The 20,084-nt window shown below is 40.6% G+C and overlaps 1 protein-coding gene and 1 long non-coding RNA gene across 5 annotated transcripts in view; one reads left to right on the forward strand and one right to left on the reverse strand.

The window, feature by feature from the left end:
- LOC110533683 overlaps nt 1-2,606 on the reverse strand; it is a 21,022-nt gene extending 18,416 nt beyond the window's left edge. Inside the window, exon 1 of one of the 2 annotated variants that reach the window (XR_002475014.2) lies at nt 2,114-2,606. This is a non-coding gene — a long non-coding RNA (uncharacterized LOC110533683). The remainder of the gene's footprint in view (nt 1-2,113) is intronic. The other variant, XR_002475015.2, reaches the window with a different exon arrangement.
- acer3 (alkaline ceramidase 3) lies at nt 1,561-19,244 on the forward strand. 3 transcript variants are annotated; one of them, XM_021618129.2, is made up of 11 exons: nt 1,561-1,885; nt 7,080-7,190; nt 10,525-10,577; nt 10,841-10,893; nt 11,273-11,354; nt 12,414-12,449; nt 13,214-13,272; nt 13,699-13,800; nt 14,169-14,273; nt 14,490-14,535; nt 16,764-19,244. In XM_021618129.2, the coding sequence occupies exons 1-11, from the start codon at nt 1,783-1,785 to the stop codon at nt 16,815-16,817; spliced, it is 804 nt and encodes a 267-aa protein (XP_021473804.2). In that variant the 5' UTR covers nt 1,561-1,782; the 3' UTR covers nt 16,818-19,244. The 3 variants fall into 3 exon arrangements, with proteins under 3 accessions (XP_021473804.2, XP_036845984.1, XP_036845985.1); XM_036990089.1 differs by lacking the exon at nt 1,561-1,885 and adding an exon at nt 4,720-4,805; XM_036990090.1 differs by lacking the exon at nt 1,561-1,885 and adding an exon at nt 10,306-10,381.
- Nucleotides 19,245-20,084: the final 840 nt, after the last annotated feature.

Consider the following 20,084-nt stretch of genomic DNA (forward strand, 5'->3'; position numbering starts at 1 on the left):
TGGAGCCCCGGCTCATTCCATCCGCTGGATGCTGCTATTGTCCGGAAGGTGAGCGTGAACTCGGCAGCGGCCTGGTAATCCTGCCGCAGTTGGAATAGGCGCTCACCCCCCTCTCTGCCCTCCGGTGGATGATCGAAGATACCTCTGAACAGAGCCATGAACTCTTAATACGAAGCCAGTTCCTCCTCTCCTCTCTCCCAGACGGTCGTAGAGTCAGCAGAGAAATAACCGTGGCAACTTTGGACCTCTCGTGGTGGGGAGTAGGAATCCACGGCATTTCGATGGGGTTCTGTCATATTTATCCGGGAGGGATAAACGGGCATCGCTGACCTGGGCGGACTGCTGAATGGACTGGTGTGCTGGCTCGCTGGGTCTGCCGGTTGGCAGAGTATCCTCCACTAGTTGAAGGCAACGCCTCTCGGATATGTTCGAGATGTTGAAGACTGCGAAGAACCTCTTCCATAGCCTTCTCCAGTTGTGCCAGCTGGTCATGGTGTTGACAAAGTAGGTATCCCTGTTCGTCGACTGTCTGGGAGATATCCTGATTTCCTGCTGCTTCCATTTGTCAAGGCAGTATTTTGTAAAGGAGATGCTGGGAGTCAAAAAGTGCAGGGGGTGAGTTTAATAATACAATAAACATAGATCGATACAAAACAAGAGTAGCGTCTGGACATGAAACACATAACTAATACTGCCAGGGAATGAAAGGGATTGACAGATATAGGGGAGGTATTCAGTGAAGTGATATAGTCCAGGTGAGTCTCATAATGAGGCGCAGGTGCGCATAACGATGGTGCCAGGTGTGCGTAATGATGGTAGTCAGAGCCAGGGATTAGTAAACCTGCGACATTGAGTGCTGGAGAGGGGGAGCGGGAGTAGACGTGACACCTACCTTATGACAACACAACTGATTGGCTCAAATGCATTAAGAAGGAAAGTAATTCCACAAATTAACTTTTAACAAGGCACACCTGTTAAATTAAATGCATTCCAGGTGACTACCTCATGAAGCTGGTTGAGAGAATGCCAAGAGTGTGCAAAGTTGTCATCAAGGCAAAGGGTGGCTACTTTGAAAAGTCTCAAATATAAAATACATTTTGATTTGTTTAACAATTTTTGGGTTACTACATCAAATCAAATGTTATTTGTGACATGCACCTTATAGTGAAATGCTTACTTACAAGCCCTTAACCAACAATGCAGTTTTAAGAAAAATGCCTCCTAAGTAAAAAATAAAGTAGATAAGTAAAAAATAAGAAATAAAATAATTAAAGAGCAGCAATAAAATAACAATAGCGAGGCTATATACAGGGGGTACCGGTATATGATTCCATGTGTTATTTCATAGTTTATGTCTTCACTATTATTCTACAATGTAGAAAATAGTAAAAATAAAGAAAAACACTGGAAAGGGTAGGTGTGTCCAAACTTTTGACTTACTGTATATATTTTACTATAGTGTACCAAAATGGCGGCGCAGTGGCTTCAAAACAGCGCCCCCTGTCAGTCATCTAGGGTTAATACATACAATTGGTTGTAACTGAGGGGATGGAGGGCGCCTTTCGGTCATAATTAGTTAGTACTAAAGATGCTGCACTCCTCCTTAACTCACACACACACAAAAACCATTCCTTCCTCCCTCGCTCTGTAAGTGTATACTTGTCAGACGTCATGATACGTCATCAGAAGTGTCCACTTCATTTGAGGGCTGAGGGGATAGGGTGTGTCTTTTAAGTGTTTGGACTGCAAGCCACACAAAACTGCCCGATCGTTTTTTCCATCATGGCTCCATCCGCAGACAGGCTGGGATACTGGGGGCGGCCAACCTCAACGCTAGATTGGTGTGAGGATAATTATGTCGTCTCTTTCTACATCGCAGAATTCTGTAAGTACAGCTGACACCATGCTTATTGCAAAACTAGTAATAGAAAACAAAAATGAATGCAATAAATACGGATGTGGCTCGGTGCGGAAAGCCGTCTCAGAAATAGCGTAAACATTATGCCTGGTGGTGCCATTCCCGTACGCTCGCGCCAGAAGGCTAGATCATGCCTGTTATTTCTACATTTAAATACAGCTTTGATGTTTTTAATACCGGTAAGGTAGAAGTTACCATTAGTGTCGTCACCTCGACCGTGCTTCTTGCCTAGGCGGATGCCAGACCCGCCAATGAGTCACAACTTCACTTGCACCTGCAGCAGCACCGCGCTCTTTCAAGTAGGCCTAACTGTTTACAAGTATGCTACTGTAATAGGCTATCTACACCGCACATTAAAAAGTCGCTTTGCGCATGTGTACAATGAAATGCGCCACAAGATGGCTTCAGCATATAGGCTCTCTCGGCGGCAGGTAGCCGAGTGGGCCAGTATCCGAAAGTTTGCTGGATCGAATCCCAGAGCTGACAGAGCTACCACTTCACCAAATCTTTCCCAAACATGACTTTTCTGGCCCTCTTATTTTCAACTCTTCAGCTTTTCTCTTATTGAATTAAACTCCGACATTTTCCCTTTTGCCTCTGTGGAGTGACGTAAACTTGTTCTGCCCGCTCCCAAAAACATTTGGCGATAGGCGTGAAGACTATTTGGCCTGCATACAGTTTGACCCTAAACCTTAGGCTTACGCACTAATGCCAGACAGCCTAAAATAATGAAAGAAAAACCTCAATGTAGCCAATAGATATAAATTGCACAAGAAATGTACATTTCTGGATTTTTTTAATGTACCTTTTTCTCTTTATTCAACCTGACCGCCGCAACACACGCTCTTCATCCAAACAATTTTGAATGACACTAAACCCGTCAGCCCAACGGATATAACTGGGGGGGACTGCGGGTTATGAGTCAACCCACGCATCACTAATTCACACCCCTAGACTTTTTCCGTATTTTGTTGTTACAGCCTGAATTTAAAATTGATTAAATGAGGTTGTTTTTTCACTGGCCTACACACAATAATCCACAATGTCAAAGTAGAGTTATGTTTTTTGATTTTGTTCTACAAATGCAACAAAAAAAATGAAAAGCTGAAATGTCTTGAATCAAAACAAAAAAAAGTACTGTATTCAACCCCTTTGTTATGGCAAGCTTAAACAAGTTCAGGAGTAAAAATGTGCTTAACAAGTCACATAATACGTTGCATGGACACAATAATAGTGTTTAACATGATTTTTGACTGACTACCTCATGTCTGTACCCCACACATACAAGTATCTGTAAGGTCCCTCAGTCGAGCAGTGAATTTCAAACACAGATTCAACCACAATGAACAGGGAGGTTTTCCAATGTCTTTCAAAGTAGGACACCTATTGGTAGATGTGTGAACATGAAAAAGCAGACATTGCATATCCCTTTGCGCATGGTGAAGGTTGGAGGGTGTATCAATACACCCAGTCACTACAAAGATACAGGCGTCCTTCCTAACACAGTCACCAGAGAGGAAGGAAACTGCTCAGGGATTTCCCCATGAGGCCAATGGTGACTTTAAAACAGTTAGTGTTTAATGGCTGTGATAGGAAAAAAATGTGGATGGATAAACAACATTGTAGTTACTCCACAATACTAACCTAATTGACAGAGTGTAAAGGACAGAATACAAATATTCCAAAACATGCATCCTGCAAGAAAGAAATAAAGTAATACTGCAAAAGATGTGGAAAAGCAATTCACTTTTAGTCCTGAATACAAAGTGCTATGTTTGGGGAAAATACAACACATTATTGAGTACCACTCTCCATATTTTCAAGCAGAGTGGTGGCTGCATCAAGTTATTGGTATGCTTGTAATCGTTAAGGACTGGTGAGTTTTTCAGGATAACAAAGGAATGGAGCTAAGCACAGGCAAAACCCTAGAGGAAAACCTGGTTCAGTCTGCTTTCCACCAGACGCTGGGATATTAATTCACCTTTCAGCACGACAATAACCTAAAACAAGGCCAAAATCTACACTGGATTTGCTTACCAAGAAGACAGTGACATTTCCTGAGTGGCTATGTTACGGTTTTGACTTTAATCGACTTGAAAATATATGGCAAGACCTGAAAAATGTTTGTCTAGTAATGATCAACAACCAATTTGACAAAGCTTGAAGAGTTTTGAAAAGAACAATGGGTAAATGTTGCGCAATCCAAGTATGGAAAGCAAGACTTAGAGACAACCAGAGACTTATAGCTGTAATCACTGCCAATTGTGATTCTAACATGTATTGACTCAAGAGGTTTGAATACTTATTTAATGAAGAAATATTAGTGTTTTGTACAAATTAAAATCAAACTTTAGAATTTTTCTTCCACTTTGACAGAGTAGTTTGTGTAGATTGTTGACAAATAAAGACAATTAAATACATTTTAATCCTACTTTGTAACACAACAAAATGTGAAAAAAAGTCAAGCTATGTGAATACTTTCTGAAGGCACTGTAGGAATGATTGGAATTCTACAATATTTAAGTAAAATGTTTCAAGGACAAAAGTACATGTATTTAAGCATTTTTGTTGTAGTGTGGACATTAGCAATAGTACTTCAAAAATATATATACTTTAAGGAAAATGTTTTTGTATATTTCAAAAATGCATTTTTATAGCTTCTAAAATATGTTTTACAATTGGTGGGGGAGTACCAAGATGGAGGCCCTATAGCTTCAAAACAGCGTCCCCTGCTAGTCATCTAGTGTTAATATAAACCATTGTTTCAACCACACCACACAACCACACTCGCATGTTGAACGAGCATCTGCGTAGCCAATCGCTAAAATAAACTCTGGGTGAAAATTCTACAAAGAACTAGCTAAAAAGAGGACCATATGCATGTCAGGTAAAATAACACCCCAATGTTCATCTCCCAGGACAAACTAGCTAGAAACAGCTAGCTAGCTAATGTCTATAAATGTTTCATGTGCGTTTCGACCTGCCCCCAAATTGATGTAGTTGGTTCACAATTGATTTTGATATTTTAATCTGCGTATCATGATCGCGTCTGGTGTGGATGGACAAAATCAACATCCATGCGATGGCGCACACGGACTCACGTGCGGGGCTGGTTTAGTCAGCATGTTACACAGGCACCGCAACATTTTTCTATTCATGATAATTATCTTTAACACTAAGAGCTTCATTCCATTGCAAGATAAAAACCTGCAACTCAGCATTCGTAATTTGCTTTTGGATACCCTTTTGAATGATATGAGTGATAAATGATTGTGAGTGCAGCGGTAAAACTCCTTCTATGCTAGTTCTATCTCACTCGATTTACGAGGGGGTCCTTGGTGAATTTGCTATTACAAAAGAGATCCCTGGCCCCAAAAAGTTTGAGAAACTCTGCCCTACAGGCTTTCTGAGAATCCAACGCCCACTGTCCTGTTATGGCAAAACTCCATGATAATACAGTTAGTTGGCTTTATTATGTTTTTAATGATGACAATTTTCAAACTGCCAAGTGGGTCAGAATTAGCTGTGTTTAACTACTGCTCTTTTAGTTTTCTCTCGCTATCTCTGACTCACCCATGACCCACATTACTCTGACCCAACACTCGTCTTCTCTCCTTGACCTTGGAAAGGTGAAAACACTAGATTAAATGACTATTCACATGCATAATATGAAGGAAACATTTTTTTAAATTAAAAAGCATCTAACCTAGAACTAATACTCTAACAGAACACTTGCTCTTACGTAGCTTTTATAAATGTGTCACTGATACTCCACACGACCAGTAGAGTTTGAAGCAATGGTTGGTTTGACTCTTAAATTGGGTCCCAAGTTGTAGAATAAAAGGCCTGGAATGTGCAACGTCCAATACATCTAATGTGGAATACAGACCAAGAGGTAACCACCATTTTTTTTACCCTCATTGTGTGGCATACATGTGCTATATCTCAGTTTTCAGAACCTCAGCAGAGCTGAATAATAGTAGCGCTGCTTGCAGCATCGAGGGAGGTCAGAATACATTCAACAGGAGATTCTCCTCACGTTTGCTTAAAGTTAAACTAATGAAAACGTTAAACAGGAAAGTTCTTGGCATTGTACTGACTACAGCACCTTGGGGAATGGCTAATGCTATTTGACCTGAAGTCAGTCAGCCTAATGTACAACACAACTTACTAATGTAGGGCACCAGCCTAATGTTAAACATAAATATTGTGCAACAGACATCAAATATTCCTTAGTCTTGTACATATATTTGTAAGAATATGATTTCAAGAATCCTTTACTTTTGTATCCAGCAGCTAAGCAAGCAACAAATACAGTACAGCAGTGTAGCAGTGTTAACTGAACAACGAACTGAGTTAGCCCTCAGAGCTCTTGCCTCTTGCATATAAGCCCCAACTTGAAACAACATTCTAATCATTAGCATCGTTAATCATCAACCATCACTTGGTGTTGTGAAATCTTCAAATTAAATATGTTACCTTTATTTAACCGGGCAAGTGAATTTAAGAACCAATTCTTATTTACAATGATGGCAAGAGGCAAAATGCCTCCTGTGGGGACGGAGGCTGGGATAGAAAAAAACTATGGAAGACAAAACGGGCAACACAGACAGAAGACACTGGCGACTGCACAAATACAACAGCAAACAAACCGTGGATGTGTGTGTGTGCAGGCATGTTTGTTTGTGGTGCGTGTGAAGTAAAACAACATGCTTCGTTACATAAGCAACTAGTGACATCTAGTAACATCTAGTAACAACTACATGTCTTAACAACCTGTTCATCTATTTGTCCTTTGACCTCATCCAGGGACACCAGGTCCTATATTTTTAGGTTGGCTTGGAGGAGATTCCAAGACCAGGGGGCTGAGAAATTAAAGGACCATGCTTTTATGCATTTTCCTTTCGAGCCAGAAGACAGCATAGATAAAATGGCAGTTTTCCTAAAATGGCCTTATAAATAAAAACTCATTTCACCAGTCTAAATCTTACTGATTTTATAAATTTATAAACACTATTCTTTCTCTAGTTTTCCATCTGCTAAGAGACACACTATTAGAAATTCTATCAGACATCAAATGATTGTGGTTGTTTGCTATCATACACTACACGTTGTCTTGTCTTCCTCTGACAGTTGCTCAGTTTGTTATCTTGTTGTACAGGGAACACTGTCAGCAACCTCATTATGATCCTGCCTCCCATCTACGGTGCCATCCAGACGTATAAAGACGGCCTAGAGTTCCGCTACGTCTACTCTTTTCTGGGACTGGCAGGTAGGTGCTCCATACACATCAGGAACTATTAGTATGATTTACTAATATTTTATAATACAAATGAGTTTATTTCCTAAATGCTATACCCATTTTTCCCCATGTGTTTTTTCATCAGAAATCGTTGCCTATGGGTACATTTTAAATATGTATTTTTATTTTTACGCTATACATTATATCCATTGTTTAGCTGGAATGGAATGCTCGATCCGGTATGCTGAGTATACAAAACATTAAGATCACCTGCTCTCTCCATGACATAGACTGACCAGGTGAATCCAGGTGAAAGCTATGATCCCTTATTAATGTCACTTATTAAATCCACGTCAATCAGTGTAGAGGAAGGGGAGGAGACGGGTTGAATAATTATATTTAAAGCTTGAGACAACTGAGACATGGATTGTGTATGTGTGCCATTCAGAGTGTGAATGGACAAGACAAAAAAATGCAAGTGCCTTTGAATGGGATATGGTAGTAGGTACCAGATACACCGGTTTTATTAAGAACTGCAACGCTGCTGGGTTTGAAACGCTCAAAAGTTTCCCGTGTCTATCAAGAATGGTCCACCACCCAAAGAACATCCAGCCAACTTGACACAACTGTGGGAAGCGTTTGAGTCAACATGGGCAAGCATCCTTGTGGAACGATTTCGACACCTTGTAGAGTCAATGCCCTGATGAATTTAGGCTGTTCTGAGGGCAAAAATGTACAGTACTAGTCAAAAGTTTGGAAACATACTCATTACAGGGTTTTTCTTTATTTTTACTGTTTTCTACATTGCAGAATACTAGTGAAGACCTTAACTATGAAATAACACATATGGAATCATGTAGTAACCAAAAAAGTGTTAAACAAAAATATATTTGAGATTCTTCAAAGCCACCTTTCGCCTTGACAGCTTTGCACACTCTTGACATTTTCTCAACCAGCTTCATGAGGTAGTCACCTGGAATCCATTTCAATTAACAGGTGTGCGTTGTTAAAAGTAAAATAGTGGAATGTCTTTCCTTAATGCGTTTGAGATAGCCCTATTTGGTAAAATAGTCCATATTATGGCAAAAACAGCTCAAATAAGAAAAGAGAAATGACAGTCCATCATTACTTTAAGACATGAAGGTCAGTCAATACAGAACATTTCAAGAACGTTAAGTTTCTTCAAGTGCAGTCGCAAAACCCATCAAGTGCTATGATGAAACTTTCTCTCATGAGGACTGCCACAGGAAAGGAAGACCCAGAGTTACCTCTGCTGCAGAGGATAAGTTCATTAGAGTTAACTGCACCTCAGATTGCAGCCCAAATAAATTCTTCACAGAGTTTTTAAGTAACAGACATATTTCAACATCAACTGTTCAGAGGAGACTGCATGAGAGAGACATCTCCCTCAACGTCAACAAAACGAAAGAGCTGATCGTGGACTACTGGAGACAGCAGAGAGAACACTCCTCCATCCACATCGATGGAACTGCAGTGGAGTGGGTCAAAAGCTTCAAGTTATTCCGCGTGCACATCACTGAGGACCTAAAATAGTCCCTCCACACCGACAGAGTGGTGAAGAAAGCACAACAACAGGGCTCTACGCTGACCTTTTTTACAAGGAGCATATGTGTGCATAAGTTGGAAAATGTAGGCGCACACAAAGAAATGTAGGATTTCAATGAAAAATATGAGGTAATAAAGCTAGAATCCTTCATTCTTCTAGGGGCACTGGTGCGCCTAAATAAAAATTCCAGTTCGCACAGAAAAATATTTAGGCCATTTGCGAGTAATATGGTTGCCCTGTAGAGCCCCGAACAGACCCTTTTCGACCTCAGAAATGTTTCAGCCCCTAAGACCCTCACAAATGTCTACAGATTCACTTTTGAGAGCATTCGGTCTGACTGTATTACTGCCTGGTACGGCAACTGCACTGTCCACAACCGCAAGACTCTCCAGAGGGTGGTGCGGTCAGCCCAACGCATCACTGGGGGCACACTGCCTGTCCTCCAGGACATCTATAGCACCCGGTGTCACAGGAAGGCCAAGAAGATCAAGGACCTCAGCCACCCGTGCCACGGCCTATTCACCCCGCTACCAGGCATAGACAGTACATGTGCATCAAAGCTGGGACCGAGAGACTGATCGAAGCTGTTTATCTCCAGGCCATCACACTGTTAAACAGTCATCACTAGTCGGCCTCCGCCTGGTAACCTGCCCTGAACCTTACACTGTCACTAGTTTGTTACCACCTGGTACTCTACCCTGCACCATAGACTTGCTGCCCTATGCACCTAGAGTCATTGAACACTGGTCTACTTGAATGTTTTCATACTATTTTACCCACTGAGTGTACCAAACATAAGGAACACCTTCCTAATATTGAGTTGCACCTCCCCCTCTTCCCTCAGAACAACCTCAATTTGCCTGGGCATAGACTCTACAAGGTGTCCACAGGGATGCTGGCCAATGTTGACTCCACTGCTTCCCACAGTTGGCTGGATGTCCTTTGGGTGATTGACCATTCTTGATACAAGCGGGAAACTGTTGAGTGTGAAAAACCCAGCAGAGTTGCAGCTCTTGACACAAACCTGTGCACCTATTTCCATACCCCATTAAAAGGCACTTAAATGTTTTGTCTTGCCCATTCACCATCTGAATGGCACATATACACAATCCATGTTTCCATTGTCTCAATGTTTAAAAATCCTTTAACCTGTCTCCTCCCCTTCATCTACACTGATTGAAGTGGATTTAACAAGTGACATAAATTAGGGATGATAGCTTTCACCTGGATTCATCTGGTCAGCCTATGTCATGGAAAAAGCAGGTGTTCTTAATTTTTTGTATACTAAGTGTTCAGTATGTATATACTGTATTCTAGTCATGGCTCATCTTATATAACTACTGTTGTATACACATGTTCTATTAATATACTGTCTATACATTCCATTTATTTTATATATTGCTCGCTCTGATAATATTATTTTCCTTAATTTTTTGATTGTGTGTATTGTTATTGTATTGGTAGATATTAATGTACTGTTGGTGCTAGAAACATAAGCATTTCGCTGCACCTGCAATAAAATCTGCAAATCTGTGCAAACGACCAATACATTTTTATTTGATTTACTTGTACATTAAGCTGCCTCATACTCCAGAAACAGGAGATGGGCTCCTGCTCCTATGAGCCGTTCCTGCTCGTACAAGCCAAGGCTTGTGTAAGGCTACTTACAGTACTTACTCCTACTTAATAGTATTTTAAAAGGACATCATCAAGATGCCTTTCTGTTTATTTGAGTGAATGGTTTGAATGTCTGTGCTTCCTGCTGCTTGTTTGATGTGATCTCTTCTTCTGTTCCAGCTGTTGGCATCGGTTCCTGGTGCTTCCATATGACGCTGCAATATGAGATGCAGGTGAGCTGACTTTTAGTATCTAAAAATAAATTGTGATTCGTCAGCACACTGTATGCATCCACCATTGAAGAGTTGTGTTCTCATAATCACATGGACCTTTTCAGCTGTTAAGGACATAAAAAATTATACCTCATCATTTCCTGAAGAATGCACATGCGGTTCGGTCAGACACTGGAGTCAACAGAAAACAATAGTCCTGTCTTGGCTCGTGCCGACCATCCCATTATACATCACTCTCTGTCTCTGCTGTCTGACCCCCACAGTTGCTGGATGAGCTGCCAATGATCTACAGCACCTGTGTCTTTGTCTACTGTCTGTAAGTACCCAACATAATGGATTTACACTCTTCAGCTTTCACAGTGCCAATGCCATTGAGCAGGTCAGGTCAAAAGCTCACTGAAAGTAATTTGAGGGCAATATAAAATGTAATGTGATACATGAAAAGTGAATCCAACCCTCCAATTGATCCACCCTAAGAAAGCACATATTATGTCTCTCTCGTGGTTGTAGATGCCATGTAACTGAGCTGATGTCTATGGATTCAGCGGCACTTAGAGTTCCTCCATTTCAACTGGGGCATCTTTCATCATCTTGCTCTCCATCCTTCTCAAAAGCCTTACTGTATACAGTATGTCTATAATTACAAATATGTGTTTCATGAGAGGAATGATAATTTAATTCATTTTTTGTTACAGATATGAATGCTTCAAGCAAGAAAACACTCTGAGTTTATTTCCTATCACATTGTTATTGTTCTTCAGTGTCTCAGTCAGTGTGGTGAGTGTCTCATAAATCCCACAGTCAGGTCAAAAATTATTGGTGCCCTTGATACAAATTATATTATTCTAATGCATTTGCTCAGACATATATATATATATATATATATATATATATATATACCACTACAGCTGTAGGATCTTAATTTGATCACTATTTTATTGCTGAGAATTTTCGTGCACCGCAGGAAATGCAAAAGTGTAGTGGATTCAAGGTTTAAAAAGGCTTCTAAAGTTTGTAATTTCCACTTTAAAATGGCAGACTTGATTTGCCCTACTGAAAGATGTATCAACCCCTCCAACATTTTTTCATTAGTTATAATCCACATAATAATTCATATTTCCTGTTGCTGCAGTATTATTTTCCTACTGTACCAAACTGGCTCATATTTAAGATCCTACATCTATACCACTATTAGGGCAACAATTCAGTTTAAAACCACTGGAACAGTGGTAAACTTTCCTGGTATTGGATGAAAGTGTATCTTGTCCCCACGTACAGTAAGGAAGACGGTTCGGGAGGCAAAGGGCCAAAGCTGGAGAATTACAGATTTTTTTTTTCATGTATCTTCCGGTGACCAAGTTTACTCCACCTCCATGCTCTCTGGAAGGGGTGCCAGAAAAAATACTTTATTGAGAGCGAACAACAAATGTAAGCGCCTGGAGTTTGCTAAAATGCATTGGCACTTGGATTGGAACTGGTGTTGTGGTCAAATAACATGAAAATAGAGCTCTTTGGCCACGCACACCAGTGGTGGGTTTAGCATCGAAAGAAAGATGCAAATGCAGATTATTTTCGATTTTTATTTTTTGCTTGTTGAACAAAATCTTTCTCTGAGCAATTGTATTAGTATTAAATAATAGAATTTAAAAAATGTGCATACAAAATACTGAGCTATTTGTATTATTTATTTTATAAAGTTTTTTTCCCTCTTCTTTACCAAGGGTGCCAATAATTTTGGACCTGACTGTAACTGTTGTGTCCATTTTCATTCCATTACTGTATGTCAATAATTAATGTCACTATCTGCATTCTCTTTTTTCTCTTTTTTTTCCCCAGGTGTATTTACAATGGAAAGAGCCAGTATTTCACCAGGTAAGAGAGAGTACATTTGCACTCTTCAGTGAGCATGCTCTTTGTTTGGTATTAGGTTTCACTGTTTCATTAGTAAATATTGCCCCTGGCTAAAAGTGGAAACAGCCAGACATGAGGTCCTGTTAGATTGCTATTGTGGCATGTCACTTCAGATGTCTCTGTGCAGTTTTATTCAGCAATGCAATATATTTCAGCGTTGTCACTTGTCGTACAACATGTCATACACCACCTATTTGACTAATCTTATATGCCCAGGTTACACTTATATAAACTCCTCCCTAGCATACCACCACAATAGCCAGTGTTGCTGTGGATATTGAGAGTCTAGAGAAGTGTCTGTGTTGCTCGACAACAACGGAAACAAAGTGACAAAGCAGCCTTTGTTTACACTTCAGAGCCCCCTCTGCTTAACCTACTGCTCCATGGTGGCACACGTTTAGTCATAAACATGCCCTCGAAGGTCTGTTTTGGAGGACGTTATAGTGTCAGCATATTGTTTCAACTAGTTAGTGTTTCACACCAAGCTGATGCATGTAGTTTGATTTGCTACTCATTTAGATACAACACACGAACTGTGACCATCCATTTATACGTCTCATCAACCATCACAAAAGAGCAGTCTGAAAACGTGTGCATTATACACCTCATACTTAATTGCACCTTTGTTCTAGTGAAAACACCAGAATTTGGCTACTTTAAAATATGACACAGATCTGAATTTGGTTGCTTTTCAAAACTAAAGATTCTTCTTTTTGTGTTCTTAGGTCATGTATGGTGCGCTTGTAGCCTGCTTGGTGATGCGTTCTCTCTTCATAGTTACATGGTATGTGGCAATGTCGTAGCATCATGGCTCAGTAGTTTGGGAAACTAACTGATAACTAAGAGGTCAACAGTACATTTGTTGTCCTTACAAAGTTTGAATTGTATAATAGCCCCTCACCATTGGATACTGCTATTATGCTGATATTTGTGGTTCTGGATGACAACGTTTTCAGAAACCACAGTACGAAGTAGGGCAGAGGAGGCTGGTGGGAGGAGCTCATTGTAATGCTCATTGTAATGGCTGAAATAGAACGGAGTCAAACGTGGTTTCCATATGTTTGATGCGTTTGATACCGTTCCATTGATTCCATTCCACCCATCACAATGAACCTGTCCTCCCATAGCTCATCCCACCAGCCTCCTCTGAAGTAGGGCTATGTTATAACATTGTTTATACATCTCATATGATTTTGTATTTTAACTGCAGGGTCTACCCCTGGCTCAAACCTATGTGTTACATCTCCCTGAGTGTCTTCCTGCTGGGGTTCCTGTTGTGGAACATTGATAATCTGGCATGTGACTCACTCAGGTAAATATACAAACAATTTGCACATGCTGACATCAGAATATGGTCATCCATTTCCCTAGATGTAGGATCTCAATGTTGAAGGAGAACTTTCCTGCAATGCAATTTTTTTTTTTAACTTGGCCTGTATTTGAGGTTTAAAAAGACTTCTGAAGTTTGTAATTTCCACTTTAAAATTTCAGACTTGAATTTCCTTTAACATTTTTAATCAATCTCTACAAAAAATGGCCAATATTTATAATCCACATAATAACGACTATTTCCTGTTGCTGCAGGATTATTTAGCTGCTGTAGCAAACTGTCTCAAATTAAGATTCTACGTTTGTAGACAGAATCAAATGTAAAACTCTCTACTCCTCACTCTCCTTTAGATCCACCAGACAGAGATTGCCCCCTGTTGTTGGGGCGGTGACACAGTTCCATGCCTGGTGGCACATCCTCACAGGCCTGGGCTCCTACCTACACATACTCTTCAGGTAAACTATCCACTGAACCGTCTATATTCTATAGGTCTTATAAAGCTTCTACTATGTTTGTTTGCTCATTGTATTTGTTCCCACTAAAATTGATTTATTCTGCATGAAGAACATAATTAGATTAAGAACAGACTGGTATCTTGAGTAGGGATATGGTCAGATGATTTCTACAAGAATGTGTTACTGAAAAATGTAGTATGTTCTGTTGTCATGTAGCCTCCAGATACGGTCAATCTACCTCAAACACAGACCAAAAGTAAAGGTAAGCGTGCTCTCATCCTCCCAGTTCTTCAACACATCCCAGTTCTATGCTTGTGTATACAGATGTAGGCTCTACAAGTTTTACTTGCGACAGGGTGACCAAATCAAGACCCCACACCTAGAGAGCGTGAGGTTTTGAGCAGAAGATGACTCTGCTATCTCCCCTCTTCAGTGTGTTGTTGTTAAGTTGTCCTGTACAGTCCAACAATATTTATACTGAACATTCCTCTTTAAGTAGATTATTGGTGTTGGGAATAGAAAATATAGTTGAGTATGTGTAGTGTGACATTCAATCAGTCATAACTAAGTTCTATGGTATGCATTTATGGACTGAGGGTAATGATAAGGACATTTTTGGGGATGCAATTTCTATACAATAGCTATCTTCATATACATAACGGCTGCATGCAGGGATGTACAGTGCCTTGCGAAAGTATTCGGCCCCCTTGAACTTTGCGACCTTTTGCCACATTTCAGGCTTCAAACATAAAGATATAAAACTGTATTTTTTTGTGAAGAATCAACAAGTGGGACACAATCATGAAGTGGAACGACATTTATTGGATATTTCAAACTTTTTTAACAAATCAAAAACTGAAAAATTGTCCGTGCAAAATTATTCAGCCCCTTTACTTTCAGTGCAGCAAACTCTCTCCAGAAGTTCAGTGAGGATCTCTGAATGATCCAATGTTGACCTAAATGACTAATGATGATAAATACAATCCACCTGTGTGTAATCAAGTCTCCGTATAAATGCACCTGCACTGTGATAGTCTCAGAGGTCCGTTAAAAGCGCAGAGAGCATCATGAAGAACAAGGAACACACCAGGCAGGTCCGAGATACTGTTGTGAAGAAGTTTAAAGCCGGATTTGGATACAAAAAGATTTCCCAAGCTTTAAACATCCCAAGGAGCACTGTGCAAGCGATAATATTGAAATGGAAGGAGTATCAGACCACTGCAAATCTACCAAGACCTGGCCGTCCCTCTAAACTTTCAGCTCATACAAGGAGAAGACTGATCAGAGATGCAGCCAAGAGGACCATGATCACTCTGGATGAACTGCAGAGATCTACAGCTGAGGTGGGAGACTCTGTCCATAGGACAACAATCAGTCGTATATTGCACAAATCTGGCCTTTATGGAAGAGTGGCAAGAAGAAAGCCATTTCTTAAAGATATCCACAAAAGTGTCGTTTAAAGTTTGCCACAAGCCACCTGGGAGACACACCAAACATGTGGAAGAAGGTGCTCTGGTCAGATGAAACCAAAATTGAACTTTTTGGCAACAATGCAAAACGTTATGTTTGGCGTAAAAGCAACACAGCTCATCACCCTGAACACACCATCCCCACTGTCAAACATGGTGGTGGCAGCATCATGGTTTGGGCCTGCTTTTCTTCAGCAGGGACAGGGAAGATGGTTAAAATTGATGGGAAGATGGATGGAGCCAAATACAGGACCATTCTGGAAAAAAACCTGATGGAGTCTGCAAAAGACCTGAGACTGGGACGGAGATTTGTCTTCCAACAAGACAATGATCCAAAACATAAAGCAAAATCTACAATGGAATGGTTAAAAAATAAACATATCCAGGTGTTAGAATGGCCAAGTGAAAGTCCAGACCTGAATCCAATCGAGAATCTGTGGAAATAACTGAAAACTGCTGTTCACAAATGCTCTCCATCCAACCTCACTGCGCTCGAGCTGTTTTGCAAGGAGGAATGGGAAAAAATGTCAGTCTCTCGATGTGCAAAACTGATAGAGACATACCCCAAGCGACTTACAGCTGTAATCGCAGCAAAAGGTGGCGCTACAAAGTATTAACTTAAGGGGGCTGAATAATTTTGCACGCCCAATTTTTCAGTTTTTGATTTGTTAAAAAAGTTTGAAATATCCAATAAATGTCGTTCCACTTCATGATTGTGTCCCACTTGTTGTTGATTCTTCACAAAGAAATACAGTTTTATATCTTTATGTTTGAAGCCTGAAATGTCGCAAAGTTCAAGGGGGCCAAATACTTTCGCAAGGCACTGTATGTATGCCTGCCCACTGTTGGGCAGAGGCCCCCTCCATCCTTCTCTAATACTCATCATACCTGAAGATCATTCAGAATCAGAACTGCCTTCAGGTTATGATACACAAGAGGTTTTTCAAATTAAGATCCTACATCTGTATGGCACCATAATATCAACAATAACCTAACACTTGTCCACAATGTGTTCAATCAGTTTATATGTGGAGTGTGGCCCATGTTGCACATGGAGGCTCAGAAGACAAGCTGAGTGGCTGGAGACCATGAAGGAGGGTGACTACCATACAACAGGCATCAGCAAAGGGACCTGACCTGCTAGTCTGCCAACTCCCCCTCTGCTGTCTCTGGGACACATACTGTACACCCCACTACCAGAGGTCTGGCAGGTCACCCCCCAACCTACCACTCCAGGGACCCTTTTGTTTCACACTGTGTGGATTTGCCAAGTACAGCATAGCGTTGAGAGTTGATATGGAATGATTTTTCTCTTTCATCGATCACAATCGGATTTTCATGGTGATGTTGTAGTGTTTTTGTTTTTAAGTTCTCAAACATTTTGAATGCATTAATGTACATACTTTCCTGTATGTCGATGCATATATGATATGTAGCTGCCCTGCCCGAACATGGATATTTTCTGGAATAAGATTAGGAAAAAAGACAAAAGTCATAAGAACACATCTAAATTATATTAGTGTATGTATTATAACATTCAATATGATACTTTAGCATATTCACAAACCATAATAATGTCAGATGGTCAGGTTGAGCTGGCTGTATTTTTCATTGGTTATGTTTAGACCCGGGAACTGGTTTATACTACCCTATTTTTTTCAATATAAATGAGCAGGCGCTCTTATCCAGAGAGACTTAAGCCTTCCGCATGCTTTGGTTCGGCTGATGCTTAGCCGAACAAGTGTTCATATACTCCCTTAAAAGACCTTCGCTTGAGCCTCCCGAGTGGCGCAGAGGTCTAAGGCAGTGCTAGCTGTGCCACTAGAGATCCTGTTTTGAGTACAGGCTCTGTCGCTGCTGGCCACGACCGGGAGACCCATGGGGCGGTGCACAATTGGCCCAGCGTTGTCTGGGTTAGGGGAGGGTTTGGCCGGCTGGGATGTCCTTGTCCCATCACGCTCTAGCGACTCCTGTGGTGGGCCGGGCACATGCACGCTGACACGGTTGCCAGGTGTACAGTGTTTCCTCCGACACATTGGTGCGGCTGGCTTCCGGGTTAAGTGGGCATTGTGTCAAGAAACAGAGCGGCTTGGCTGGGTCGTGTTTCGGAGGACACACTGCTCTCGACCTTCGCCTCTCCCGAGTCTGTATGGGAGTTGCAGTGATGAGACAAGACTGTAACTATCAATTGGGGAGAAAAAGAGATTTGAAAAAAATGAAGATCTTTAAAAAAATAAATGCCCTTCGCTTGAAAAAAGCAGCAATTACTACTGTTTGTCCATATTGAAACTCCGTAGCCAGTAAACACATTCTCAAAATAGTCCAAAATTAATGATAACTCAAGAAATGTTTCATTAATTTTGACATTTTTTCTGAGGAGATCTTAGTTGCTCAACTTTACATCTAAAATGTTTGGTGCAGTATTTCTCAAGTGAAATAATTAGCATGAAAACGATTAATCTCTAGTTGAGTGACAGCAAACATGAAGCATTAACAATGACAGCATTGTAGAATCCCTACTGTTGACCAATCACCGACGAAGAAGCGTAAAGTTTGGTTACCAACTTTGGCTACCGACTTTGGCTTCCATCTAAAAATGTTTGTGTGCACGAACAGCCCAAAAAAACCTTGCCAAAGACCAAAACAAAGAAAAAAATCATAACTGTTTCGGATGGGAAGCCTGCAGACACCGTTACAGTTAGTGCATTCATCTTGAGATACCTAGGTCAGACAACCGCATATCACAGTCATAGTAAGTACATTTTTCCTCAAAGAAGTTATCAGCAAATGTCAGTGCTAGTAGGAAAACACAAGTGCATAAGCATGAATTAAATGTCTTATTTAAGATACTTTTTGAAGAGGTAGTGTTTCAGACATTTTGGGAAAATTGGCAGGGACTCTGCTGTCCTGACATTAGGGGGAAGCTTGTTCCATCATTGGGGTGCCAGAACAGAAGAGTTTTAGGGGTGGGAGGCCCAAGACACCAGAGGTGGCAGAGGTTCCCTTCTCTAAGGGAATCTGGTCTAGATGATACAGTGTGTGCTGGTTACAGACAGGACTGAAACAGAGATGGCAGGGAAAGGTATAATAAATCAGTTATATTGACTACAGTCATATGTCCTTTGCAACGTCTTGGTAACACAGGAACACTCTTTGACTTCAATGACATGTAATGTATGCCAAGACTGCAGCTGCATTATACTTGTTGTTTAGATATTTTTACATTTACATGTCCATGTGTTTTATGATTTACTTCATTAATATTAACAAATCGACAGGAGATTATACAAGTTAAGGATTGTTCCATTTCAAAAAATACAGTCACGTTGTCATAGTGGAAATTTCAAGGATACAGGGTAATTATTTTCATGTGTATGTATTTTTATTTGCCAACGCAAAAGATCATGAAGAAAGTTTACCTGAAATAAAGATATCTGCACAAGCCTTGGTGTTGCTGCCAAAAGGAGGAATGAGAAAATAGTGTTTTGACTGACCACTGAAACATTTCTGACCACTGTTCTACAGACTGGATCATCTGGACATGTATGTTTTCAGATGGATTTGCCATTTAATATCCATTATTTAACTATCTAGGAATGAATACAGGTGTCTGCATGTCTGCAATTAAATAATTATCATTGTCCTGTATTACCACACACACATATTTGCTTCAAGGATGAGACCTCTGAACCTGTTTGTATCTACTGTACCAGTCTGTTCGTGCACTGCAGTTCTAGTGATGGATTCCAACACGCTCTCATTCCTTATGGCCACTAGATGGCAAGGATTGCCATATTTCAGTTTGAGGCTAGATGTACATTTACCAAAGGATCCTGTTCTGTGAAACCCTGGATAAATGCTGTAATTTACAATGCCGTATTCTGGGGATTTGTCTATGTGAAACTTTGTGTGAATTTGATCTTAAATGTAATGTACTTACAGTACCAGTCAAACGTTTGGACACTTACTCATTCAAGGGATTTTTCTTTATTTTTACTGTTTTCTACATTGTACAATCACAGTGAAGACAAAACTATGAAATAACACAGAATCATGTACTGTAGTAAACAAAGACGTGTTAAACAAAAATGTATGAGATTCTTCAAAGTAGCCACCCATGCCTTGATGACAGCTTTGCACACTCTCTCCAGCTTCATGAGGAATGCTTTTCCAACTTGAAGGAGTTCCCACACACGCCGAACACTTGTTGGCTGCTTTTCCTTCACTCTGCAGTCCGACTCTTCCCAAACCATCTCAATTGGGTCGAGGTCGGGGGATTGTGGAGGCCAGATCATCTGATGTAGCACTCCATCATTCTCCTTCTAGGTCAAATATCCCTTAC

Source organism: Oncorhynchus mykiss, chromosome 10 (genome assembly GCF_013265735.2).
Source record: "Oncorhynchus mykiss isolate Arlee chromosome 10, USDA_OmykA_1.1, whole genome shotgun sequence".
Taxonomy (NCBI): domain Eukaryota; kingdom Metazoa; phylum Chordata; class Actinopteri; order Salmoniformes; family Salmonidae; genus Oncorhynchus; species Oncorhynchus mykiss.